Below are 27,877 nucleotides of genomic sequence, written 5' to 3' on the forward strand. Positions count from 1 at the left end.
TTATTCTTTCAGTACCCCATCATTCCCCAGCTTGAAACTCACCCTCCACGATAGCTTTCTGTTCGCAGTCGAGCTGCATAACAAAATGGAATTTGTGTCACACCTCCCTTGCCGTGTGACAAAACTCTGGTAAGAGGATGATGCTAAGTTCTTTGACCATCTGTCTAGTTTTGTGTTTTTCCCTCTCCCTCTAGTATCAGGAATGTCTAAAAACATAGTATTATACAGCTGTGTGGATTATATGGCAAATGTCTAAAGGGTTCAGTGTTTGCATCTGAAGACCTCCCTTTGTTTTCTTTCTTCCAACATGAACCTTATAGGATAGTCAGACCCATGAACTTGAATTTGAGTTTACCAATGAGGAGATTCACCCCACTGCAGTGGTCTTGCCTGGAGAATCCCAGAAACGGGGGAGCCTGGCGGGCTGCCGTCTCTGGGGTCGCACAGAGTCAGACACGACTGAAATGACTTAGCAGCAGCAGCAATGAGGAGATTGCTTGGGCTCTGGATTTTACCTTGATGACACTTAATAAACTTTTATTGTTTTTTTATTGGGTATCTTTACAAATCCTCCTCATAAACCACAGGAGAAACATTATTATTATTAGAGAAAATTGGGGTTTCTTGTAAACATTCTGGAGAGTCCTTGACCTCTGGGGAACAACGGGCCTCCCGCTCAGCTTCCAGCTGCTGAATCTTCCTTTCCTTTTCCTCTAAAACTTCTTCCAGCTGAGCGATCTTCTCAGTCTGAAGGGAAACCTGAGTCGACAACTCCATAATCAGGCTGATTTTTCGGTCACCTTCCACAGGCGGGAGACCACCACAGGACTCTTCCAGGCAGCTGTCTTCTAAGGCAAATAAGAAAAGGAAAACCTGAGCAGTTTTAATTAGGTTTCCCAGAACTCAAAGAGAGGGAAGATGAAAAAGCTTCATTTCTCATGTTCTTAAAAGAGAACACAGATGTTGCATCATCTGGCCAGATATACTGAGAAAGGAATCTGAATCGAGTGTGGGGAAAGACTCTGGGTGCTCGTGAAAAAAATCTTAGAAGCCTCTGGAGAGGGAGGAGAATCAGTTTTTGCCAACTCTTTTTTATACGCATTTATCTTTCAATTAACCATGGGAATGAACTGTCCTTAAAAATGCAATAAACAGCAATATCCTTTTCCTTAAGAATTTTTCACAATCTGGTAGAAATACACTTCAATGTAAATCTTAATTTGACTGGAAAAAAGTTGCCATTGCCCCTTTTGGGGAAAATAATAACGAGAAAATACAAGTTTCTTAACCCAAGTCAACTTTAGAGTTGGCAAGGATGTAATCTGAGGTGATCAGGAAAACTCTATAGCATGGTATACAGATCAATTTCTTTAGGTCTGAAGACTTTTCAGTATGTCTTAATAAAATCACATACCTCCTGAGTGTAAAACTTATCTTTAGTTTCTATCATCTAACCCCTTAGATAAAGACAAAGGCCTGAGTAAGGAAGGAGAGAGAGAGAGAGATTTCAACAGAGATAAAGGAATAGTGGCTGGCAACAGGAAATCCTTAAAAGCAAATATCAGGAGACCATCAGAAGTTTTATCTATTAAAATGAAACCTCATTCCACTAGATTTTAGCAGTATTCTCCCCTGCCCCAACCACTCTAATCCAGATATTTCTACCATTAAAATAACCTCTAAGTTGTATAAAAGGCAGACTTCAGCTATAAGAAGTAAGGCATGTCAAGAGCTTGGGTGTCTTTGTTGGATTAATTGAACCAATAGCATATGTATGAACCTGGCACATGGTGTTGACAGTTAATTGCTATAATTGAAGGTCCAGCCATTACTCAAACCCCAGTGAAAACACACCGCACAGCTGTACCTAAAAGAAACATAAGGTGAAGTCCAGGATACAAAAGACTGCTATTATTGTGTGCCTACACACCTTCTAAAATGGGGCAACTTTATTGTGATAGTCCATGCAGGCAGGGAATCATCCATCTCTCAGCAAACAAAACTAATTTGCAGTCATCATTTTTGCAAGATCATGGAGTGAAAGCTTTGAACACCACTTTGCACAGTGGACATGATGCTTTGACTTTACAAAAGTTAGAGATCAGGCTGTTCTGCCCTCATAGAAATTATTACCAGCGCTATACTATGCTTCGAGAAACCACAGAAAAATTTGTTTCCTGTACACTTGAAATTCTAACAGTAATGTTTAAGAAGATGGTAGTTTGAGTGCCTTTCTTAAAAAGCAATGAAAAAAAGTCTCATCTCAAAGGAGCATTTAATGCGTTCCCTCTTCAATAGGTCTGTGCTTTCAGGCCCAGAAGAGGGTGTTCATGGGCTGGGGAAGGGGGGCCTTTCTCATTTGCTGATTTGCCAGGCCTCACCGTTTCTCTGACTGCAGCTGGGCTACCCCAATACAGTAGCCTCTTGCCCCATGTTGCTATTAGGCAATTGAATGTGGCTGGTGTGAATGGAAATGTGCTATAGGCATAAAATACACACTTGATTTGGAAGACAGCTTGAAAATAATGTGAAATGTCTCATTTAAATTTTAAAAACTGTATTAAAATGATTTTTGTATATGTTGCACTAAAATACATTTTTAAAATCAATTTTACTCCTTTGTTTTTACTTTTTAAAGATGTGGCTACTAGAAAATTGAAAGTATCATAAGCAGCTTGCGTTTGTGGCTGCCATCATATTTCTCCTGCATAGCGCTGAGCTGGAGTTTGCTTTTGGCTGAGTGCTCTTTGAAATGCAGTTGGATGTGTTTCCTGCAGATGACTCTAGTTAAGATGTACAGTTGCTATTTAGTAAGGAGTCTTGCTGGTCTTCAACCATTAGCACATGGATCATTTTTCTGTTACTCCAGAAGGTGAAAGTGTTCATTGCTCTGTTGTGTCCGACTCTTTGTGACCCCATGAGCCCGCCAGGCTCTTCTGTCCATGGAATTCTCCAGGCAAGAACACTGGAGTAGGAAGCCATTCTCTTCTCCAGGGGATCTTCTGACCCAGAGATTGAAGCTGGGCCTTCTGCACTGCAGGCAGATTCTTTACTGGCTGAGCCACCAGGGCCAGGAAGCCACTCCAGAAGGTGGAGGCGTGCAAATCTGGGCTTGGGAGAATGGCTTCTTAGGGACTGAAGTGAGTTTCAACAGGAGATGAAAGAATAGATGGAAAGTGGCAGCAGGAAGGTGTGACGGAAGGATTGGCAGGCGACATGGACAGGGCTGGGCATCATGAGGCTCAGGGATGGTGAGGGGGCATCAGAAGCATCTCTCCTTGTCTGTGCCTGTCGTCTTCTTTCTCTTTGACCTCTCCTTCAGTCTATTCCAAGGTTTTCCTCTCTTTTCAGGAGAAGTTATTTTCTACAAATTGCACAGTAAAGAAAGGAGTTTAGTGCCATTTCCAAAGGCAGAGTGGTCAAAACTATTTTTTTTTAAATGTTTTTGTAACATATTGCAATATAGGTAGGATACTTTGCTCACTGAATTCTAATGATAAAGGGGCAAAAATGCAGCAGGTGGCCTTGCATAGGCTATCAGTCACTAGGTCATTTCCTCGCTCTCTGCCCTCCCGGTAGAGTGTAGTAGAGGAGAAGACAGACAACGAGAAAACGAGTCAGTGTGTCTCAGTAGCTCAGGCTGCTGAAGCACAGTACCATAGGCTGCATGTCTTAAGGAATACTTGTTAAATACTTAAGGAATACTTGTTAAATGAATTTTGTCGTAGATCTAGAGTTCAGAAGCCCAGGATCAGGGTGCCAGTGAGATTAGGTTCTGTTGAGGGCACTCTGCCTGCTTTGTGGACAGTGGCTTTCTTGCTGTGTCTGCACATGGTAGAGAAAGAGATCACAGGTTCTCTGATATTTCTTCTTACAAGCGAACTAACCTCATTCACAGGGTCCTGCCCTCATGACCTTGTCTATTAATGATCAATTACCTCCCCAAGGCACCGTCTCTAAATACTATTACATTGGGATTATGGCTTTTGCATATGGATTTGGTGGGGGACACTATTCCATCCATAACACAGGGAGAAGACAGTTGGAAAAAAGAGCAGAGAAAGAACATGAAGCTGGAAAAAAAAAAAGGAGAGATGGCAGGAGGCCTTTGATTCCTACTGTAATGTTTTCATGTATTAAATGAGGATGCTGATAGGGAGACAAAGAAGAGATTTCTCATGCAAGTATATTTTTACTATTAAATGACTTCTTTACACATATAACAAAAATATTTTTGTTCTGTTTCTAAACACATGATGAGTAACAGAAGTGCTTTAAACTTTTCAGCAAAGTGAGGAACTCCAGGACTCACATCCTATTTGTATTGGAAACAGCCCAAGGCCACCCCAGTGAGTTTTTCAGACTCCACCACTTCCCTGGTGGCTCAGATGGTAAAGAGTCTGCCTGCAATGCAGGAGGCCCAGGTTCAGTCCCTGGGTCAGGAAGATCCCCTGCAGAAGGAAATGGCAACCCACTCCAGTATTCTTGCCTGGGAAAGCCCATGGACAGAGGAACCTGGTGGGCTACAGTCCATGGAGTCAAAAAGTGATGGTCACAATTGAACAACTTTCACTTCACTTCACCTCACCCCAGTGAGTTTTTTTAGATTCTACCACTAGTCTTCCCACGATCTGGTCTACACTGCTCTTCCCCACTTGAGGCTCCCTCATCTGTAATAGGAAGAGAGATGTGTCCCTATAGGGTCTTGACAATTCAAGCTGCCCCCAAATCTCAAACACCTGTGGTCTTCTGTGGCCTTTGCTACAAGCTCAGGCAGTCTTGCCAAGGCCATGGCTGCCTGAGGCATGGGGGATTCTGTTTACTGACCAGATAATCTCAGTTTAACCTCATACCCAGAGGCAAGACAGATTCTTTTCTGTGTTGGAGGGAGCAAACCTGATTAGCAACTGTCAAGGTACAATGTCATCACAACTGCTACTATTGTAGCAGGTTTTTACAAGCATATATCATTTTTCAGGATTTACCATATTTCTGCCTTAAAAAGCTGGGAAGTAGAAGTGAGGTTTAGGATCATGGCAAAGAGAAGGGAGGAGAAAGGGTGGTGATAATTGTGCAGATTTAGAGGGCAGACAACAGGAGCCTTCTACTTCCAGCTGGGCCAGGCTATGTTCAAGTTTCTAAGTCACCTTTGTAAGACAAAATACTTTAGGCCATTTCCAGCGCCCGGTTCTTTTTAAATGTTATTTATTTATTTACATCTGGCTATGCTGGGTCTTCCCTGCTGTGCAGCTTTTCTCTAGTTGTGGTGTAGTGGGGCTACTCTCTAGCTGCGGTGCACCGGCTTCTCATCGTGTTGACTTTGTTTCTGGAGCACAGGCTCTAGGGCATGTGGGCTCAGTAGTTGTGGCTCCTGGGCTCTAGAAAACAGCCTCAGTAGTTGGGTGCATGGGTTTAGTTGCTCTGTGGCACGTGCGATCTTCCCTAATCAAGGATGGAACCCGCGTCTCCTGCATTGGCACAAATTCTTGACCACTGAGCCACCAGCCAGCTTCCCATTCTCAATACCCTTGAAAACTTCATGCTCTTAGCAAAGTGTCACATGAGAGTTATGTTAAAAATGGCAAAATAATCAACAACAGAGGTAATTGTAATTTGAGTAGCTTAGAGCCTTGACAATTGGAATGTACATTTTTACCTCACCTGTACAGGAATTATTTCTGCAGCAGCCCTAAAATGATGATTTTCTGAGTAAATTGCATACACTGGTATTCCTCTTTCTGGGTCAGCTGCCAGTTGTAATTAATGAATGAAGTTTCCATTTTGCCATGAATGCAGCTGCCTATTGTTCTAGAACGGTCAGGTGGAAGGCTCTGATGGACAGACTGGAGGAGGGCAGGGTAAATTTATAACTAATCAGAGGAAAGAAATGTGTTGTGAAGGGTGGCCAGTGAATGGCTGGAAAGAAATTTTTAAAAATCTTATAAATATTTTTTTCTATAAAGGAGTGTTTGCATTTTGATCCCTTTACTGATGTCACCACCCAAAAGTGTTCATTGAACAGAGAAATGCTGAGAACTACTGATCCAGCATCTGATTCCAATACCTCTAGCAATGGGGAAACACCCTGTTCCCCATTAGGGGAAGGTCTTAAGTTAGGTCTTAAGCATCTTTCATGGCCCTCTCATTTATTCATTCAGAAGTTAGTTCAACAACTGGGACCCTGCACATAGAGCATAAATCAGACCTGTGTTGGCTCCATGCATAGCTCCACAGTTGGGTAGGAGAGGCAACACTGAGTTAGGACATCCAAGACGTAGCTTAAACAAGCACCTCCACTGGGTGCTCATTTGTGGACATTTATTTTCTCTCTGACTTTCAGGCTGATGACCGAGGCTGCCAAGTATTTTCTCAATTAGAAAGACTCCCACCAGTGAGGTGATTACATACCTCACTGCCTCAGAGCCACCCAGGATTACTGTTTGGCCTAAAAGACTGTGTCAGCTTCCTCCTCTGTACAAATGCCTGTCAGTCTGACTCACCTTCATGCTGGTCTTGAAAGCTGTATATATTTCCCAGTAACCACAAGGGAGTCCGGTTTCATGTGTTGCCATACTTGAATTTGAAATTTGGCACATCCTTGTAAATACATCCCTTTTGCTACTTGGATAAGATCCAAAATGACAACAAAACCCTTCCTAATTTTCCATCCTTCTCTATACTTTTACAATGAATGTTTGAGAATGATAGTTCTCTGCAATGAAATGATTCATTTGTATTTTGCATTCTTGTAACACAAATGTTTTACCTCTTGAAAATCAGATTTGTCTTACTTCCTGCAGACTTGTGTATCCTCCTGCTCCAATGTTTTTATTTGAGCACAGAATACATTTGAAGTTGACATTTGTGAATTTGGAGGAAAAAAAACCACCAACAACCAAGCACTGTCATAAGAACAGATTTTAGCTGGCAAATAGTATTGGTCAGCTAAAATATGTAAAATACAGTCTGTTATTTGCTAGGAGGTTTTGATATGTATCACAAAACTCCCCATATCATAATGATGACCTGTCCTATAAAAGGATTGTGTATTTCAGAGGAAAAATTTGAGGTGCGATTGTAGAATGGAGCAAATACACACTTTCACCCAGCAATATCCCAACAGTTCCATACCTAAGAGCTTAAGAACGTTTTAATCAGTGCTTTGGAAGGACAATACATTTAGTTGAAACCTTGATGGAAAGGCTGCGGCCCTGATGACATGGAAAAGTGCCTCGGAAAGCCTATAGAACACTCGTTGAAAAAGAAAACACTTAGGAAAAGCAAGGAGTGCTGGAGACTGTACAGGAGGCTCTTGCTGCTGCAAGCTCACTGGGCCTCAAGCAGATGTTGTGCCTGTGCCAGCCCCGTGGCCAGCGTGCGGGCTCCGGCTGATGCGGAGGCTTTGAGAACGTGTTCGGTGTTTGGGTACCAGGTAGGATGAACAGCACCAGCATCACTCCTGTGCTGGTCCGATGCTCTCACCATGAGTCATGGGAGCCAAGCAGGCTGAGGAAACTGCAGATTCCCAGCCTCCGCCCTGTGGATACTCCAAAGCACAAATGCGCTGTGTATACCCACGCTTAGCCTTCATGGAAATGCTTAATGCACAGCACATATAGCTGAAGCATTGCTCTAACTTCACATCTGGCCACACTACCTCTGCTATTTGTCCTTTCAATCTGGTTTCAATTCTGCCCAGAGAGGTTACATTGAAACATAGGTTGGATATTGACACTCTCTTGTCCAAAACCCTCCAGTAATTTTTTATTTCATGTAGGCTAAAAACCCAAGTGCTTACACTGACCTGTGATCCGCTTCCCCTTGTGTGTTACTGACACACTTCCTATTCCCCCTTTCCTCATTCACCCTGCTAAATTCCTACCAACCTCTTCGCCATTCCTACCAGGCCCCATGTTTTCCCACCCCAGGGCCTTTGCATTCTCTTTCCTCTGCCTGATAATTATAACTCTGATTTATACATGGCTAGTTCCCTTACTTCCTTCAGGTCTTTCCCGTCCAAGGTCACATTCTCACAACGAAGCTTTCCTGACCACCCTGCCTTGAAATATCAACACAACCCCCATTGCTGAACACACCAAATCCCTGTTGCTTACTTTGGTTTTCCTAACTTGCTACATCTGACTACTTTATATTTTATTCTGTCACTAGTGTCTCTCCTCCACTAGAATAAAAGCTCTAAGAGGGCAGAATAGCTTCACTACCATATCCTCTGTTTCTAAAAGAGTCTTGACATGTAGTAGGTACTCATTTGTTAAGTGAATAAGTGAATGAAAGTTAAGTGAGTAAATGATACAAAATCACCATGGCCATGACCAGTCAAGAGGTTTCAAGTGGTATATCATTAAGCTGGTCCCCAAATTTTTTCATATTTTTTTTCCAAACAAAGCTTTTCACTACTGCATTTTAAAAAGGTAATAAACTGTTGCGATTGTACAACATGGTACTTAACATCTCTGCATTTATTTGTGTTTTTTTTTTTTAATAGAAAAGTGGGAAAGTTAAAAAAAAAGAAAAGTGGGAAAGTTAAAGTAGGTCGTTTCCAGATTTATTGACTTAGATTCTCAAAGCTGTGAAAATGGTTTGCCAAGTTGGCCCCTGACAATCCTTGCCAATATGGAGAATCTCTGTCCTCACTGCTGACATTCTGCTTAAGCGAATCGAGGAGGACATCTGGGAATTTATTTTTCTGTGAGGTTCTTGGGGATGATTCTGATGATCAGCCAGGTATTTGCACTTGAATTTCTGCTGACCTACAGTAAACACGGTGAACCAAGTTTTTGGCAAAATCCTCAGGAGCAGGTCAGAAATCCCCTAGGCGAGCCTCTTCTCGACAAGGCTGCAGTGCACACAGCTGGAGGAGAGGTGATGTCTGTCCCAGTTATAGCCTGTTACAGGCTGGTGGGCAGACTGTAGTGTTGGGTGCCGTCTCCTACCCACGCCAGGAGGGCAGGGGTCTTACTTGGGTGAGGGGAGGACAGCATATGTTAACTTACCCCGTCACTCCTTTTCAGGGCAAGGCTCCTTCCCACCCACTTCAAGTGCTTTGGCAAGTCACTTTTTGTGCCTGTCCCTGGTTACCCAGAAGGGCTCTGCCTGTCAATGTGACCAGCTGACCGAATTCATCCATGGTCCTTACAGCCTTGCTTCTATTCTGCCCTAAATCTCCTCTTGCCGGTTCTAACATGGCTAAATTATCTCCCGAATACCAGAGAAAATGCTGAGTGTTTGGGAGTTTGTTTTTGCTTCTATTTCCCAGGGGCAAGGATGAATCCATTTCCTCACAAGCTGGCCTGGGGAGGAGTCTCTCTCTTCCTTCCCATGAGGACTGAGTGGGAGAGGAAATGAGCCAGAGGAAAGGAAGGGAGAGATCACGCCTTGGGGTGGAAGCTTGGTGACTCCCCAGCTTCCATAGGAATTTAACAGCCATCATGGCCAGACAGGGAACAAGAGAATCCCCTCTGCAGATCTGAAGCCAGGGTTTTCTTCTTGGAGCTTGCTGAAGTCAGGTGATGTGTCCAAGAAAACGGATAAGAACATTGTCAGAGAAAGACATGTGACACTAGCTTGGGAGGAGGGTTGTCTGTATGGGAAAGCAAGTGAAGATGTCTCGAAGATGGTGCCACCAAGATGCATATAGCTGGGACGTGATGGAGGGGAAAAACTCGGTGGGCAGACTATAGTGTTGTGTGCTGTCTCCTACCCACACCAGCAGGGCAGAGGTTTTACTTGGGTGAGGGGAGGACAGCATATGTTAACTTACCCCTTCACTCCTTTTCAGGGCAAGGTTCCTTCCCACCCACGTAAGGGTCTCACATTACAGCAGATTATTCTGCAGAGAGGTGCTTTCACAAGGTACCTGAACACTGTCTGCATAACAGTGCACCTGAGTTGTGCCAAGAGGAAATCAGTTTAAGCAGAAGAGAGATTTTGGGAACCTCTCTTACCTCTTCCTATAAGAAGACTGGAAGTCGCCTCCCATAGATCTGGCTTCTTGGAAGAGAATAATGGTTGAATGCAATGACTGACAGCCTGGCCAGAGGCTGAAAGATAAAAATGGACCCTGGTGGGAGAACAGAAAATTCAAGAGGGAGATCCAGGAGATCGGGAGAAAGGAAGAACAAGAAGAAACAATAGATGAAGGATAGTTTCTATGCTTATCTGAAGTGGAATCCGTATGGACGCAAAGTCACTCAGAGGAGTAAAGAAAGAAAGTGAAAGTCGCTTAGTCATCTCCGACTCTTTGCGACCCCATTGACTATACAGAGGGATGTAAGTAAAGATGGTATTCCATCGTTTGGACCGGTCTTGCACTAGGGTGATCAGCAGTTGAGAAATTCTACTTCTCTTCCTGGGTACAGAGAGGTTACCTGAGCCAGTTTTTATGAAATGAGGAGTACCAATTTACTTTGTGTTAATTTTCACAAAATATAGTACAGTTTCTAGTGTTGTATGGCATTGAGAAATAAATTGACACTATAGTAATAATAGTATTGGCAGGATTATTTTTTGATTGTGAAAATGAGCTCTGGAGAAAGGTGGGATAAAGGAGTCATCATTTTTGTTGACCAGGACTTTGTTTAAACTTTGTAGGGGAATGGGATTTGTGGACAGGGGGTAGAAATCATTTTAGTTTTGCTGACTTGACACTGTTTTTAAATGTCTGTGACAACAGGACCCTTGGGTGCCATCATTTTGCAATGTAAAATTTTGACTGACTTGAGCATCTGTTTCACAACACATAGCCTTCTTCCCTCTCACCTGGCCCCTTGTTTTCTTCCTTTTGACTGATTAGCCCTGGGATGACTGTGATAACACCCCTGAATTTTCCCAGCCCCCTAGATTACAGTGCTAGGTCTGGACTTAGTACTTCTTGGCTGGAGTTAAGGAATCCATGCATAAGATGTCAGAAACTGCAAGGAAAAAAAAAATACTGTAGTGACCAAGACACTCTCCTTGACAAAATTTTAGTCAGACTTCTCTGAGTCATGTTCTTGACTAGCATGATCCTTGACCCTTGTCCTCAAGAGGCTGATTGCAACAAGAATCCTGCTAAGTTACTTTAACAAGAATCTCCCATCCTTGGTATCTGATCAGTCTCAATTCCTGATCAAATATCCTCCTCCTCCACCCCAGGGGGATATCTGGTGAGTAATGAGAAAAATCTATCCATGATAGGGGCCCAGAAGCTGCTTAGCCAGTCAACTTGATCTCAACTGAGGGAAACTCAGGGTTTCCCAAGGGATAGAGGTCTGGATTCCAGACTCTCCTGCATCCTATGGAATCTTATTCCCTTGTTGGTGCCTCCTCTTTGTAAATATTAACCATTTTACTGGCTCCAAGCAAGCAGCACTTAAATATACTCAGTTGCTATTCCCTTGAAAAGGAAACAAAACCTCTTCACTATTTGAAGCCTCTTCAGTGTTGTGCTCCCACTGTATGACCCCTCACAGATGGCTCGCTCTGAAGGTTGTCTCTCCTCTCTTCCCTTTCCACACACCTTCCTCCTGTTAACCCACTGCATTCTCACTTTCTGCATTTAGTGACATTCTTCAACTTGGTTTCGCTGAGGTTACTAATGTCACCAGATTCAGTGAACATGATTCAGTGTTCATCTTGAATGACCTCTGAACACTTGCCCCTGTTGACAGCCCCTCTTCAAACCCCCTTCACTTAACTTCTATAATATGATGCTTGGTTTCCTTCCAAACTTTCTGAATACTCCTTTAGTCTCATTCTGCGGGCTCCTCCTCAGCACAGTTATTGCAGGGAGATCCTTACATTCCTGGCCTTAAACTTTCTTCTTTCTATAGATGATTTCATCTACTCCTTGTGGCCATGGCTGTAAACTATCTGTGGGAATGATGCCCAAATTTACAACGTTAGGTCAAACCTGAACTCTGGCGCCTAGACTCCTCCGATGAGACATCTCATACATGTCTCAGATAAAATATACCCCAACTTGAACTCATTAACATCCAAAATTGATTTCCTTCCAGTATTTTCTAGCTGAGTAAAATGGCATCACCATGCATCTGCCTGCTGAAGTCAGAAATCTGAGAGTTCCTTCTATTTCTCCTTGACTCCCATGCTCTTCCATCCACCTTGTCACAAAGTCCTATTGATTCAAACCTCTAAATGATGCTTGATCGTCTAATTGTCTCCATGAGGTCAGGCAACACACTCCTGCAACATTCTTCACCTCCATGGCCTTATTATTCTTAAGCAAAAATTATTTTTAAAATCTCTATGGGATACTATTTTATCAAGGACTTTTCCAAGCTCTACAACTTGTTTCTCAGTTTTAGTCCTTTATGCCCTGAAAGGACCTAAGAAGCTGGTGGGGACTGCTTATCAGAGAATACAAATGGGCTTTATAGTGGCACATCTGAGCTGGAATCTATGGGATTCAATTAAGACCAAGCAAAGAGTATATTTTTGGAAAGGAAACCTGAAAGTGGTTTGAGTGCATGAGAAGCAATAAAGAGTTGAAATGGATGAAAAAATGTCAAAGGAGGGAGGCCCTTGTACAGTTGAGAGGAATAGCTCACAGAAACAAATACTGTTTATTAGTCTTACCTCCTATACAAGTAATCATAGCTACCTTTACTTTCATAAACTCTTTCTTTCACTTTTATTTTATGCAATTGGTGTTAGTTTAAATTTCACAGTAGTAAGACAATAGTGAGTTGTTAACGTTAACTGACTTGGGTGGGTGGGGGCCAGGGGTGTCTCTGCTGAACTAAATTGGCAGCATAAAAATGCCCTGTTCCTGAGGACAGCCCAGGAGCATGATTCTTTCAATTCCTTCTCCCAGTGGAATGCCACTGCAATTTTATCAGCTTGATTTTATTGTTTTTTTAAATTTCAAGATGTAATTTCATCTTGAAATTACCAAAGATAATTCAAAAGTGATGGAGAAATTCCCCAAGAGGGAACTCAAACAAACTATTCTTTATTTAGGAAATCATCTGATATTTGGTGAAAATTCACAGATGTTTTCCCATTAGTTAACCTATGCTGTCATGTAAATTATATGCCTTGGAAACATTATCAAAGCTAATGGTAAAGGAGTTATCTTCACATTGGACTTAAACCCAAGGCACTTTAGAGAAGCACAAAAATTTTTCTGAGAGACTGGTGGAACACTTAGCAAAATGCTTCCATTCTGATCCTGGGAAGTTTTATATATATTTTGGATATATTGTGCATAAATTTTGAAAAAAATATTTATAATTTTTAGAGATGTCAAAGAACATCCATAATTATGATTCATAGTCCCCTCCTCCATACTTGGAAAAGGAAGAAAAGAGGGGAGTGAAAAAGGAAGTGGGGAATAAAAACATTTACAGAGCTGTTACTTTATGTCATTTTACTAAGCATTTGTTTAGCAGTCACAGCAGAGCAGAGGAAATGTTTGTGTTCTGTTTCTATAATTATGACTGATGCCACTAGAATCCTTATATGTGTGTTAGTCACTCAGTTATGTCCAACTCTTCGTGACTGTAGCCTGCCAGGCTTCTCTGTCTGTGAAATTTTCCAAGCAAGAATACTGGAGTGGGTTTCCATTTCCTACTCCATTGGATCTTCCTGACCTAGGGATGGAACCCTGGTCTACTGTGTTGCGAGCAGATTCTTTACTGTCTGAGCCACTAGAGAAACCCTAGAATCCTTATACTGGACCAGAAATACACGGGCCACTTTTCAGCTTCATCACCCCTCCCCACCTCCGCCATCAGGTATTCATGTAAGTCCACACAAGCCTTGTCCCTTTAGTATACCCTCCTTATCTGGGATCACAACATATCCATGGGTCATTTTCTGAGTACTTCTCAATTGCCTATGTGATATTCCTGGCTTTACAAGAATAAAACAACAAGCCAGGTGTCTCTTTTTTGTTTTCATCTGTTCTTAACTTCTGATCTGAAAAATGTTAAGATGGTAGGAATCCTAGGAATTGGCAGCAGGATTGCCATGAAGACTTATGGGCGTTTGTTCTGGCAACCTCCCAAGATGACCCTCCCAGTGTCTCTGGGTTCTAACCACCTGGATAAACGAAAACTTAGTGATACATTAGTGTTCAGCAGGCCAAGTTCTCATTTTGTCTCTGGTTTGAGATATAGAAATTATTTAATCTGTATTATGTATTAATTGATCACTTCAAGTCTGTAAGTTGAACCTTCAAATGAGAAAGTATGCCTAAAATTGTAAAAGTATCCATTTTTTTAAAGAGTCAGGTTGGATTTAATCAATCATGTATGGTGATTTTTACTTGAGATTAGCCTCAAAGAATCAATATTGTCTGTGAATATATCAGTCAGAGTTATTTCAGCTCCGAATAACAAACCTGTGACTCTCAGCAACTTAGACAATGGGGAGTTTATTACTGCATGTAAGGTTAAATCTGGGGGAATTCCAAGGTTAGCTCATTCTGTGGCTCAAGGAAGCCAGGTCAGCTTCTCCTGAATTCTCTGGTTTCTCCCTATATGCAAGGTGGCTGCTGCTTACAGGGTGTTGTCTAAAAGTTGGAAGACAAAGAAAGTCTTATCTTTTTAAGCATTAGGAAATCTCCCATGATGCCCATAACAGATCCGATCATATCACATTCCTAAAGCAGTTCTTGACAAGGATATAGAATCCCCATGATTGGTTAAGACTAATAAACATTGAGATTCTAGGATGGATGGGGAAGACCCTTGAAACACATTATCTGCCTAAAATACTAATAAATTGGGAATCTGTTAAGAAGGAAAAATAGTGACTTTTGTGTAGATGACTAATAATGTCTGCCATAGTGAATAAAACTGTCACACAAATGCCAATAGTATTATGATATTCAGTACTGCTTTTATTGCAAAAAAAACCCACCCTGAAAGTCCAATTCTAACTGGCTTAAGTAAATAAAAAGAATATATTGAGATAGGACTGGTTTCAGGCAAGATTTGAACTCATAGTCCCCCAAATGCAACTGGAGGCCCTTTGGCCTCTCAGCCCTTTCTTTATGTCAATTTCTTCCCAAGCCTGTTAGCCAGATGATTACTACTGTCTTCCAGGGATAGCCTTCATTCTTTCCATTTAATGTCAAAGAGAGTGTCTACCTGTAATAACACAGAACAGTAGGAGGCTTTTCTTTCCCATAAGCCTCAGCAAATATCCCTCACTGGCTCATATTAGATTACAAGCTCATCTCTGAACCAGTGGATGGGCTATTCAACTGATGTTTAAGCTTCTAACATTGTAATGCATTTAAAGTAACACAATTATGACAGTGATTTTCTGACAGAAGAGAAAGGAAGTTAGGCAGACAAGCAAATGAATGAATGAATAATGAGGAAATAAAGACCTTTCCCAATTATTATGAACTTCATATTGCAGTTATTTCCCTAGTAAGAGTGTCAATGAATTAAATAATTACTGTCTGGAAGACAGCTTAGTAAGAAGTGTTGGTTGCTCAGTTGTGTCCATTGCTTTGCAACCCCATGGACTATAGCCCAGCAGGCTCATCTATCCATGGAATTCTCCAGGCAAGAATACTGGAGTGGGTAGCTCTTTCCTTCTTCAGGGGTTCTTCCTACCCAGGGATCGAATCCAAGTCTCCTGCATTGCAGGCAGTTTCTTTACCATATGAACCGCAGCTTAAGATAAAGCAAATCATAAAAATAAAACTTATAGGAAACAACTAGTAATATCCACACCAGTGTTAAAATTTTAGCAGAATAAGAAACTGGTTATTTTAGATGCAGAGTATTGGTTTTGAAAAATATAAAGAAGTTATTCATAGTGACTTTTTGCTATTAGGGAAATTAAATATTTTTTGGCTAAAGAACTCAGGCAGAATTAGTTTAGGTTCAAATTTGGCTTTGATATTTGTTTATCATTTGGAGAGACTTTAAAATCTAAGAAGAAATGTTTTTGGTGGTAGGTACTTTTAAATCCATAGTGATTTTTAATGTTAGGAATGTCAACATTTCTAAAATGTCTACTATTAATGTATATATCATGAGGTAAAAAGCATAGTTGTACATTCTAAAATATACTCTTGGATACATTAGTAATGAATAAGAGCCAACAAGTAAATTACATGATTCGGTATTGAAAAAGAGGGCAGCTACCAAAAGATGCAAAGAGAGGGGGAAGGGTTTCAGGGCCTACACTACATGGGGGGCCACTGAAGTAATTACCTAAAATCTTGAACAAATCAACATCTCTGTTTTTCAGCCTCTTCATTTGTAAGATGAAAATGTCAATGTATATAATCAATGAAATATTGTCCTGACTTTAGAACTCTATGATTATATTAGGGACTTTGGAATTCTGGGCATGTATTCTAAACTATTTTGGGACTTAATGTGTTGTTAGTTTGCAAGCCAGCATTTAAGCTTCTTGTTGTTCAGTCACTAAGTTGTGTCTGACTGTTTGAAATCCCAGGCATTGCAACACTCCAGGCTTCGCTGTTCTTCACCCTCTCCCAGAGCTTGCTCAAACTCATGACCATTGAGTCAGTGATGCCATCCAACCATCTTGTCCTTTGTAATCCCCTTCTCCTCCTGCCTTTAATCTTTCCCAGCATCAAGGCCTTTTCCAATGAGTTGGCTCTTTGCATCAGGTGGCCAAAGATTGGGGCTTCAGGTTCAGTCCTTTCAATGAATATTCAGGGTTAATTATCTTTAGGATGGATTGGTTTGATCTCCTTACTGCCCAAGGAACTCTCAAGAGTCTCCTCCAGCACCACAATATGAAGACACCAATTCTTTGGCACTCAGTCTTTGTGGTCCAACTCTCACATACAAGATTCTCATACCTAGTATAACAGCCCATTCTACTGTATGTCTCAGTAGCGTGTGTGTAGTAAGTGTCAGATCTTGTTGTATCAAATTGGAAGAAGTGATGGTGATTATGACTCAATCTACTTTGACAGATGGGAGTGAATGGCTTATTTAGTATCTCCTCAATTAATTAATATCCCCCCCAAACTACTTGTCAATCCTTTGTTAATAGAAAAACAGCCAAAAGGTGAGCAGAAATAGCATGGTTAACACATCTTTAGCTTTTTCAAGCTTCCTAGAATTTATGAATTCTGTTGATGATAAACCACAAAGTTATATATTTGTATATGGATATGAATCTCCCATATGGAGAAAGTAAGAAAAGCAGGAATTTCAATTTTGAAAATTGAAAAATAAAGTCTTAAAATTGATGCTGTGTTAATGGCTGGTTTAATAAATGCTTGTAAAGCCAGTAGGACAAATTAAATCCTTGAATTATCATCTCTCAGAGGGGTGATATAGGAGTGCCAGTGTGTATCTCTGCATGTGTATGCATATATCTTTGTGGCTCAAGAATGTCCAGAGAAGAAGTAGATAATGTGACATAGGAAAAAGTAGGGTAAATGACTACTTTTCAGTGCGGAGTCCTTCATCTGGACTTATCCCCCTTGAAAGCTGCATTCTGTCAAATATAGCCCATCCAACCCTTGCAGAACAGAACCGGTAGAAGCACAGAGGAATAAAGAGGAGGGGGGATAGGTAGACTTAGCATGCAGTGTAGCAGGGGCAAAGCTATGAGAATGAGCAGTTGCTGGGCAATTTTGCAGAGGATGATTTGGAATAATGGAACTCTCTAAAGTGCCAGAACTATTGTATACAATAGCAAAGTAGAATCTGTTGTCAACCTCAATGAAAATACTTTTTGCTTTGAGAGAGAACTTTGAACGATTGCAGGTAGACAGACAGAATTCTCTGTGTGAGTGTAGAAGCCCTGAAAAATGGGAGTGATTCTACCGTTTAAGTCTGAAAGTAGGACTGTGCAAAGCAGAGTGGCAATGGTGAAAATATGGACAGGATGAGGGAGGGGTTTTTTCATCCACAAATTCCTTAATGAATAGGATGGGAAGTTAATATGAGAAACTGCAGTCTGCTCAAGGTAAATTTAGAAAACTGTAGATAGTATGGCTTATAAGATGGTTTCTGGCATTCCCAATCCCTTCATCTTGACAAAGTTCTGAGTCAAAGAGCTCTTCAGATACTGTCAGACAGGCCTGGGAATCAGGTGGAAGCACCTGCCTGTAGCAATCCAGTGTTTGGAGTGGTGAGACTGGTTAGGCAACATCATTTCCCAAGGGCTGCTGGTGAGCCTGATGCTATCAGGATGTGTCACACATTCCATGTATTTACACTGTAAATACACATGCATATCAACATGGCCAGGACTCAGTGGAGCCCAGCTAAAATAATACATTCGACCAAATGCAAAGTGGTTAACCTCCCATCCATTTCCTACTCCAGGACATAAAAACCAATCAGCATAAATTTTTGATCTCAAATTCTAATAAATTAACATCAAGAAAGAGAAAAATGCAAATAAATGGAATAATACAAATTAGGATTTGACTGGGACTTGCTTGTTGTGGGAGATTTTGGAGATTTGAACTCATTTATTCATCTAACAAAGTAGCTGCTCTAAGTGCAGCCTTGTAGATAAAACAGTGGCCAGAGACCAGTCTCCACTTTCAAGGAAAAGTGTAAATGCTTAATTCTTTTTTATTATTTACACTAAACTTGTTTGTGTCAATAATCTGTTAATTGACTCAGTTTCAAGATAAAGAATTACAAATGCCAGAATGTAGTAGACATTTCATAACGAAGGCAAGCATCTTGTGAAATATTATAGAAGCTTTAAATAAAAAAATACACCCCTTTGTTTCCTATTGGTAAGAGGAATATGAATATGATATATAAGAACTATCTTTGTGTAGAACAAAATTGAAGTATAAATATTGAAAGAAGGGAGTGTTCTGTGTTCAGATTAGGGTCCCTCTGATCAATTGCCCTGTGTGCTCTGCAGGGCAAAACTTTCTGTGCCTCAGTTTCTTCACCTGTGACTAGGTATATCAATATGTCAACATAGTATCTCATCAAATTATAAGATATTTACATGGCTTAATTCATGCTAAAGTCTTATAATAATGCCTGGCAGATAAGAACTGTGCAAGAAATGCTAATTATATCATTATTACTGTCTACCTACTGTTTCTAAGCATATTCCTCAAATCAACATTCACCATCTTCCTATAAATCACTTGATGTTTCTGTTTAGCAGCAGGGTCAGGGAGTTTTCATTTGTATAGTTTCATAATCCTATAGCTCTATTTCCAAAATCCTAAAATCTCTGGAAAATGAAAGTTTTCATAGTTCCTCTGGTGACAAAATCTGATCTGACCTGATCTGAATTCATTTGGCAGCAAAATCTGATCTGAACGGATAGGAAGCTATTTTTAGTATTTATACATCCCATTCAATGTAAATAATATTTTTGAGTGTGGATTATTATCCCAACCCAGTTTGAATTATCTTTCAAATTTGAAAAATTCTCCTTTCTTAAATACATCTGGCCTTCAAGTTTTACATAAATTATAGAGCTGGGCTTCCCTGGTGGCTCAGATGGTATAGAATCTGCCTGTAATGCGGGAGACTAGGGTTCGATCCCTAGGTTGGGAAGATCCCCTGGAGGAGAGCACGGCAACCCACTCCAGTACTCTTGCCTGGAGAGTCCCCGTGGACAGAGGAGCCTGGCGGGCTACTGCCCATGGGGTCACAAAGAATCGGACACGACAGAGCGACTAAGCACAGCACTAGTCAAGAGAGAGTATGGAGGAAATTTCTACCTCTGGCTCTCTAAGGCAAGATTTATTAAGTGAGATGTGAGTTCCCCCAATTATAAACCTCCTGAACCAATCAGCGCTCCAGATCCCAAACAGGTGAAACTCATTTCCTCCATGACATTCATTATCACCAGATCAATCTTCCCTGCCACTCACTATATCTGCTACAATTTCCAGGAAATAGTTATTTTGGTTTGGGAACATTTATCAAGATATAATAATTCTACCCCCTGCTCCAATTATTTTAAACTCTTATCCCTGTATCCACATTCATGCAAACACACCATCAAATAGAGGTCAAAATAAACTTAGATTTTTGCATGTGGCCCCTCAACCCATTCTTAATGGCTTTTCCATTTTCTTCCACCTGGAGTAAATCAAGCAATCAGCAATCATGTCTTACCAAGCCTCTGAACTTCATTTTTCCCTCCAGAACATGTGCTGTTATGGTGAACCACATAAGTCTCCTATAATTCTGTCAAGTCTTTAGGCAGTTCGTCTGGTTTTGTCTCAGGAAGTTGACAGAAGATCTCAATCTAAAAGGCCTACTATCCTTGCTAACAGCTCCTAAGATCTACAGAGTTGTCTAAGAGAAAATTCTTCTAAGAGTCCTTCCTCTGTTTCTCCAGGGAGTCTAAAGTCATGTGCTTTAAAATTCTCCAAAAAAGGCTTAATCTCCACATCAGATTTAACCACAGTAACTACAGCTGGGCTTAAAAAATCTGCTGTCACTCACATCACTAACGGAAAGCAGTCTAGGTAGAAGTGAACCAGAAAATCTCTTTTCCAGTGCCCTCACAATGTTTTCTTTCCCTTTTGTGATCAAAGAGGCCTCAAGATGTAGAACTACTTAGTCGCTAAGGAGGCCAACAGTAAAGAGGTAAATGCAGGTTTATAACAGATATTAATCCAAACAAGTGAACCATTCATGCCCCAGTGAGGTAAAGACCGAGTTTGGAAGGAAATACAGTAAAGTGGCAGCTGCATTTGAATTCTCTCTGGGCTATTTACTCACTGTGTGTCCTTGTTAGCTTCTTTGGGCTTCATTTTCATGATCAGTACCAGCAGTATCATTATATCTGCTTTTGCAGAATTACCCCAGGTCTTGGAAGAAAATTTACTAAACTGGGATTCAAGATTATACCTGTTTTGACGCTCAAAACACTGATCTTATCCTTGCATCATGTGGTCTCTAGAAAGTTCATGTGCAAAACAGAACCCCCCATCTGCTGGTCAACAACCACGGCGAGCTGTTTTTATAGCATGAGAGAACATTTGGACTTTTAACTTGTGACCGTGGAACCTAGTGTTGATCAGGGCTACAAGCAGAGCGTGGCTGCAGTGTTCAATGTAAAACACTACCTTGGCCTAAGTAACAGTGTCAGGAAGGGCAACCTGGAGCTGGCTGTGGTTCTTCTACGGTTGGAGGTAGATCTGGTTACATGGAACCATGTAGCGAACCTTAGGAAGTCCCACTGAAAGCATCCAGAGCTCACTGAGAGCTGAAGACAAGAGGAGAAACCTTTAAGATGAGAGACTGACTGCCTGCATGCCTTTCAAGAAGGCTTTCATGACTTAAGAGCTAGTTTTCTCCGGTGACGTCTATAAACGAAGAAGCCCTTGGCTCCCTGGGATGCTCATGTGTCAAAATCTTTTTGGCATCGCCTTTAAACCACACTTACAAGAGAAAAGGAAACAACAAGGTCCTACTGTTTACCTCAGGGAACTATATTAAATATCCTATAACAAACCATGATGGAAAGAATTTTAAGAAGAATGTATACATATGTATAACTGAGTCACTTTGCTATATAGCAGAAATTAACATTGTAAATCAACTGTACTTCAATAAAAAGAAAAAAGTAAAATACCACTTATTTTTTCCCCCCTAAACCTAGGAGCTTATCTGCACTGGAGATGACAGGAAAACAGCTTTATAAACCATTGTTATATGCGGGTATGGAGGATGCATGATTTACACTTCAAAAGGAGGCTCCTGGAAGAACAGCCTGAAGGCTGTCTCAGGTCAGTGACATTTCCTGCTGGATACTGTTTCCTCACAAAAACATTTTTGTTGAGAGGTTGAGGTGGGGGGTAACTAAGTGGGTATAGGTCTTAAAATAAATGCCTGTGCTGTATTTAGTCACTCAGTCATGTCCGATTCTTTGCAACCCCAAGGACTGTAGCCTGGCCAGGCTTCTTTGTCCATGGGAATTCTCCAGGCAAGAATACTGGAGTGGCTTGCCATGCCCTCCTCCAGGGGGTCTTCCCAACCCAAGGATGGAACCCAGGTCTCTTGCATTGCAGGCAGATTCTTTACCAGCTGAGTCACCAGGGAAGTCCCAAACAAGAGCTTAGAATAAGGCAAAAATAGGAAACTGGTATTAACTTCCCGTCTTTCTCAATTTTACTGTACATTATCATCCCCTCTGTGGATCTGGAAGAAAAAGAATCTCTAGATGTCTCTATTAATAAATACATATAAATTATGGAGCACATCAATTTACAGTGCTGAGAGGAATACTTTATGTTCTGCTTTAGTTCCCCCTGGTCAGTTTATAGAAGACGGCATAGATTTAGGGTCCATTTGGATTACAAACAAGTGATAACAGGTCCAGAATTGTGAGCACTTCCCAATTTATACAGTAGCAACAGGTCTTCAACAGCCACCAGCACATGTTGGCTACTGTTGGTGTTTGTACTTCTAAATCTCTGACCCCTCCTCTGGTGTGTGAACTCCTCGGGGACTGAGACAGGGGGTCACCTGGTTTCTAACCTCCAGAGCTTGCACTGTTACATGGCCTGCAGCAGCGCTCTACAAATGCTGGGACTCCTAGCAGTGTTGTACGACTCAGGGGATGCCTTGTGAAATTTGAGAAAGTGGTCTCTGCTCCTCAATCTGGTGACAGAACTGACTCTGAAGGGAAATTGTCTGGAGCTAGTCTGTGTTCTATTTGGATGATGTGCCATATACAGCTTGAAAGTCACATTTTACATAAAAATAAATATTTCAGTTGACTAACATAAGTCATTGATGGCAAGTTTGTTTCTGTCTAATAAAATTATACAACGCATGAAGCTTCAGGAAGCTCACATTCCGCCTATCTTCATTTTCCAGCTAAATTAAGCTCCAGGAAAGGAAATAGGCTTCTCTCTCACAGCCAGCCACTTTTAAACAATCTCAAAGGTCTATTCCCTATGGGTTAAACTTTGGCAGAACACTGCTATTGGCCTGTGTATGGGGTCATGTGAAATACTGTGATCAGGACAGTCAGTGGTCCACTGTTTACTACTAGATACCCCCTTTCTTATATGTCCTGCCTGGGAAAAGAATTCCCCATGTGTAATGCAACAGGAAAACAATGGGAATGGTTGGAGGAGCTGTGCTACGTACAACTATTGAAACTGTATAGTTATTCGGTTCCAAACAATTACTAGTTCAACCCTGGGAGTTTATTATTGTCTGGATTTCCCAATCACACACCCAACCATTCAGAAGCGCAGCTGGAAGTTTCCTTTTCTATTGCCTCATTCTACATCAATCGCTCTCTAATAAAGATGGATACATTAACCAACAGATCTGAGAAAGCATTGGTTCCATTCAAACATGAATGTTTTGTGATTATTTAGGAAGCCTGTATAAAGTGGTGCCACCCGTTCTTGCCTGCTGAGCCTCTGCATTTTCTGTTAGTGAGCACGCCAAAGGCTTTGAGTGAGTGGGTATACAGTAATCCAGTTTGAAGGCAGATAAAGGATTGCATCATACATCACCTGGAAAGCCATAAAGGCATATATCATTTTCCAGATGTACAAATAAGGCAGAGAAGTTCTCTCCAGCCCCTAACCTCAGGCAGAAGATGCAGATCTGAGATGCCTTTGAAGTTTTGGAGACTTAGGAAGATCGACTTTTCATTGTAACACATTCTGATCATTTTCATCTTAATGGGCACTCTCTCTGACTTGTTGTAAATTTGACATAAGTCTCTTTCACACAGGCACTTGACTTGGCAGACACAGAGGAAATGAGGAAACCATGCCAAATTAAAACGAACACATTTAGAAAACACTGAAATTTTGATTCTGGTAGTGATAATTTTTTTGTACGAGAGGCAATAAAAACAGAGTTGAATTGAGATTCTGATCTTCTCTAAGAAGTGAAAAAGTATATATCAACTATTCTATCAGGCTCTGAACTTTTCTATTTCTCTATCTTGACCAGAAAAACTTCTCAAAAAGCCATTTACCAATTAGTTCAGTAAATTTCAGTACATTGTTGTCTTAGCATTTTACCACGAAAACAAAAACCTTTTCTTTATTAAAGAGAGACCAGGTGTCAGAAAATACAAGTGTTGCTTCTAGTTCTTTCCTTAACTAACCAGTGACAACAAATTGTTTAACTTTATAGCTGTTGAAATTGAGACTGTTGTATACTAAGGGCACAAAGACTGCAAATTAGGTAGCGAATTTAAAGTTGCAAAGGTTAAAAGTAGAAAAAAGAAAACTGTTTCCTAAATGCAGTCCGCTTCAAAAAACATGTTTATCCCAATTAGTGTGGCAAACCTCAAAATTTAATTGATTTCTTCTTTCTATTGGTTTCTTCTTTTCCTTGGTTGCAGGGGGAAAAGGTGAACTTACTCACTCAAGGTGACTATGTCCTTGCAGTTTAAAACAGGCTCTTTCTCTCCCAACAAGAATTTCAGTTACTCAACTCTGGGGTCTTTTCACCCATCTTCTCATATAATTTTCTTTAGTTGTCTTTAAGAAGTTCAAGCACTATACTACCAGGGATTGACAGAAAGGCGCCTCATACTTGTGTAGTCCTGCTGTGGTTTGCCCATGTTTTTTGCTGATGGGTGTCTGTTGAGCTATGTCTGGTTTCACCTGCTTTTTAGATGTTGCTTTGTAACTGGACACTGGAGACCCTAGTCTCTGACATAGCCCATCTTCTCTAGATCTTAATGCCATCTCCTTATACCAACCCTAGACCTCTTCTGGTCTTAGATCTTTTGCACCTCACCCCTTACCCCAGGTCAGGACACAAAGTAACCTGTGTATTTCCTTGATGGCATGTATGTTTGATGCCTGGCAAGTGCTCTCACTTCTGGCCAGTAAGGATGGGCTCTCTCAAAGGGCAGACTCCTCTGGCTCTTGCTTCATTCTATATAGTAGGCTCTAGGTTCATCCACCTCACTATAATTGACTCAAATCCATTCCTTTTTGTGGCTGAATGATATCCCATTGTATGTATGTAGCACATCTTTTCTATCTGTTCATCTGCTAATGGACATCTAGGTTGCTTCCATGTGCTGGCTGTTGTAAATAGTGCTGGCAGCTGGATTCTTAACCACTAGACCATCAGGGAAGTCTCAAGCTTGAGTTTTAGATTCACATTGTAGGTGGAATGATAATAAATTTCCATTATTGTAGGTCAAACTGGTAAAATATTAGGAATTTCATGTGATTCAATATAAATTTATATATTCAATATAAAAATATGATTTTGAAAGTCTGACAAAATTCTTCTTTCTTATGAAAGCCTGATTTTCAAAACTACTATCTCCCTGTGGAACTTAAAAATCTCAGTTTGAATACTACACTTAAACAATTGTTCTTTGTGTTGTATATTTGCTACTTTGCCGTATCCTGAGGAGTAACCCTTAATCTCAGGGTTTACTCTTAATGGCAAAAAGAAATTCAAGGGAGAAACAAAAATAAAGTTAAATTACTGAGACTAGAATTTATATCGGAGGGTGTTTCAAAACATTATTTTTCTACTACTACAAAAATTGAGATCAGAACCTGATGTTATAGTTCTAAGTTTACCTTAAGAAAGGGATATAAGTGCATTAATGTGCCATATTGTATCAGAAAGAAATGATGTTAAAATTTATTTCTGAGCTGATTTAGTTGAAGTTTTGTATTCTGTTTTGGGAAAGTGAAAGATGAGACTAAATGACTGGCACTATAGTACTTCCATAAATATTAAGATTTTAAAAACCTTTCATTAAAAGTTTATTTCATTTAGTTCTTGGTTAAAAATAAAAAACAAAAAAACTTGTAGACCTCTAAGTTTTTAACAGAGAAACTTGTTTTGCCCAAGTTAAAGAGCTGTTAAGTAACATGACCAGGGGAAGTGAGTGGGCTTAGACTGTTAGTATGTCTTGAGTATTTCCCTCCTCAAAATAATCATCCGTTCTGGGAAAGAGCCATGTGTCTGAGAGTTGAATAAGCTGTGAGATGTGTACAGTCAACATGTATATAAGTTGAGGTATTCAGTGTGTGACTCTTCCATAGGAAAGCGAAATTATGGCCCATCATCTCTCTCCCATTGGCTAGAGACATAAATTATTTAATTTTTATAATCCTCAATTTTCTCTTCTATCAAATGAAGGAGAGAAAGTGGGTAATCTCTGGCTCTTTTCAAGTTGCTATTATCACCCTGGATGATTAGATGGAAAATATTCTCTTACTCTCTTTAAAACAGATTATGTTTTTGGTTTACTTTTTTGCATTCCAGTTCTCTTAGGAAAGCTTTACAGGCTGTGAGTTTACTTTTCTTTGTCTTTTGTACCTTTGGATGGCTATAAGAATGCTGTTTTACTAAGGTTGTATCTTGGCAAGTGTCTTAAATATAAAATATTGATAGAAAAAAGCAATTTTCATCATATGACTACAAGTTTCCATCATATAATCTTGACATGAAGGCATAATATTTGCATTATCATTACCAGTTAATGGAAGAAAACCAAAAAAAACTATTTCTTAATAAAAACATGAAGCATTTTATTTTCTAAATTAAAATTCACTATTGTATTATATAAACAGCAGAAATAAAAGTAGTCATTTATATGGCTTCCATGGTGGCTCAGATGGTAAAGAATCTTCCTGCAATGCAGGAGACCTTGGTTCAATCCCTGGGTTGGGAAGATCTGCTGGAGGAGGGTATGGCAATTCTCCAGTAGACTTGCCTGGAGAATTCTATGGACAGAGGAGCCTGGCATGCTGCAGGCCATGGGGTCACAAAGAATTGGACACGACTGAGTGACTAAGTACAGCACAGTCATTTATATAATATTCAATCTTTCCTCAGGTGCTATATAAAATTGCCTACCTCTCAATTGTATGTACAGGGAAATTGAGGCATACAGGATATAATTTAATAGGTTAATAAGAGAGAGTTAGAAAGTACTTTCTGTTAAACTTGATAGGTTGGATTCTTGCCTCTTCGTTGTCATGCGTGTTGCTCAATCTTGTCCAAATCTTTGCGACCCCATGGACTGTAGCCTGCTAGGCTTCTCTGTCCATGGAATTTTCCAGGTATAATACTGGAGTGGGTTGCCATTTCCTGCTCCAGGGATCTTCCCAGCCCAGGGATTGAACTCACATCTCCTGCATTGGCAGGTGAATTCTTTACCACTGAGCCACCTGGTACATCCTCTTTGCTTCTTGGGATTGCCTTATTCTAAACAAGTGTACTTGGCAGGATAGACTTGGGCTATAGAAACAAGCCTGGAAACTTCAGCAGTTTAAAACATAAACATTTATTTTTCACTCACACAAAATCTGTTGCAAGTCCAGTGGTTCTGCAGGGAGATCCTCCCCAGCAGAGTCTCAGGGATCCAGGATGTTTGCATCTTGTGGCATCACCATCTCAACATGAGCCTTCCAGTTTCCACAGGCAAAAGAGTTGGGGAGAAGGCGTGCAAGGACATTTTATGATATTGCCCTGGGATTTTACATATGTTACTTAAGCTAATAATCCATTGACTAGAGAAAATTATGTTGATCTTCCCTAACTGCACACAGGCTAGGATGATGGGTGACACATCTGTGTTCAGTGAGCTTTAAATGTCGCTGCCAAAATGAGGTTCTTGTCTGAGGTGTTCCAAGTGGTCTGAACTGAACATGACTTGAGAATTGGGCCCTAGGATGTGAGAAAGTGCCAAAACAGCTGTTGCCATAGTTTTCTATTGCTTGCTCTAATGAATTGCCACAGAGGCAACTTAAAGGACATGCATTTACTCTCTGACAGTTCTGTAGTCAGAAGTCCAACACAGGTCTCCTTGGGCTAAAGTTAAGGTGATAGTGGGTCTGCATGCCTTCCGGATGCTTTAGGAAAGAACCCATTTCTTGCCTTTTCCATTTTGCAGAGGTGCCCACATTCCTTGGCTCCCAGTGCCCTTCCTCTATCTTCATCTT

At 40.7% G+C, this 27,877-nt stretch overlaps 1 protein-coding gene across 2 annotated transcripts in view; it reads right to left on the reverse strand.

The window, feature by feature from the left end:
- Positions 1 to 536: 536 nt before the first annotated feature.
- The window catches only part of CCDC192 (coiled-coil domain containing 192), a 199,615-nt gene continuing 172,274 nt past the window's right edge, over positions 537 to 27,877 (reverse strand). For both annotated transcript variants that reach the window (XM_020893498.2, XM_020893495.2), the window contains one exon: positions 537 to 848. In XM_020893498.2, the coding sequence (XP_020749157.2) occupies positions 562 to 848 (287 nt within the window). In that variant the 3' untranslated portion in view covers positions 537 to 561. The remainder of the gene's footprint in view (positions 849 to 27,877) is intronic.

This window comes from Odocoileus virginianus, chromosome 3, assembly GCF_023699985.2.
Source record: "Odocoileus virginianus isolate 20LAN1187 ecotype Illinois chromosome 3, Ovbor_1.2, whole genome shotgun sequence".
NCBI classification, from domain to species: Eukaryota; Metazoa; Chordata; class Mammalia; order Artiodactyla; family Cervidae; genus Odocoileus; species Odocoileus virginianus.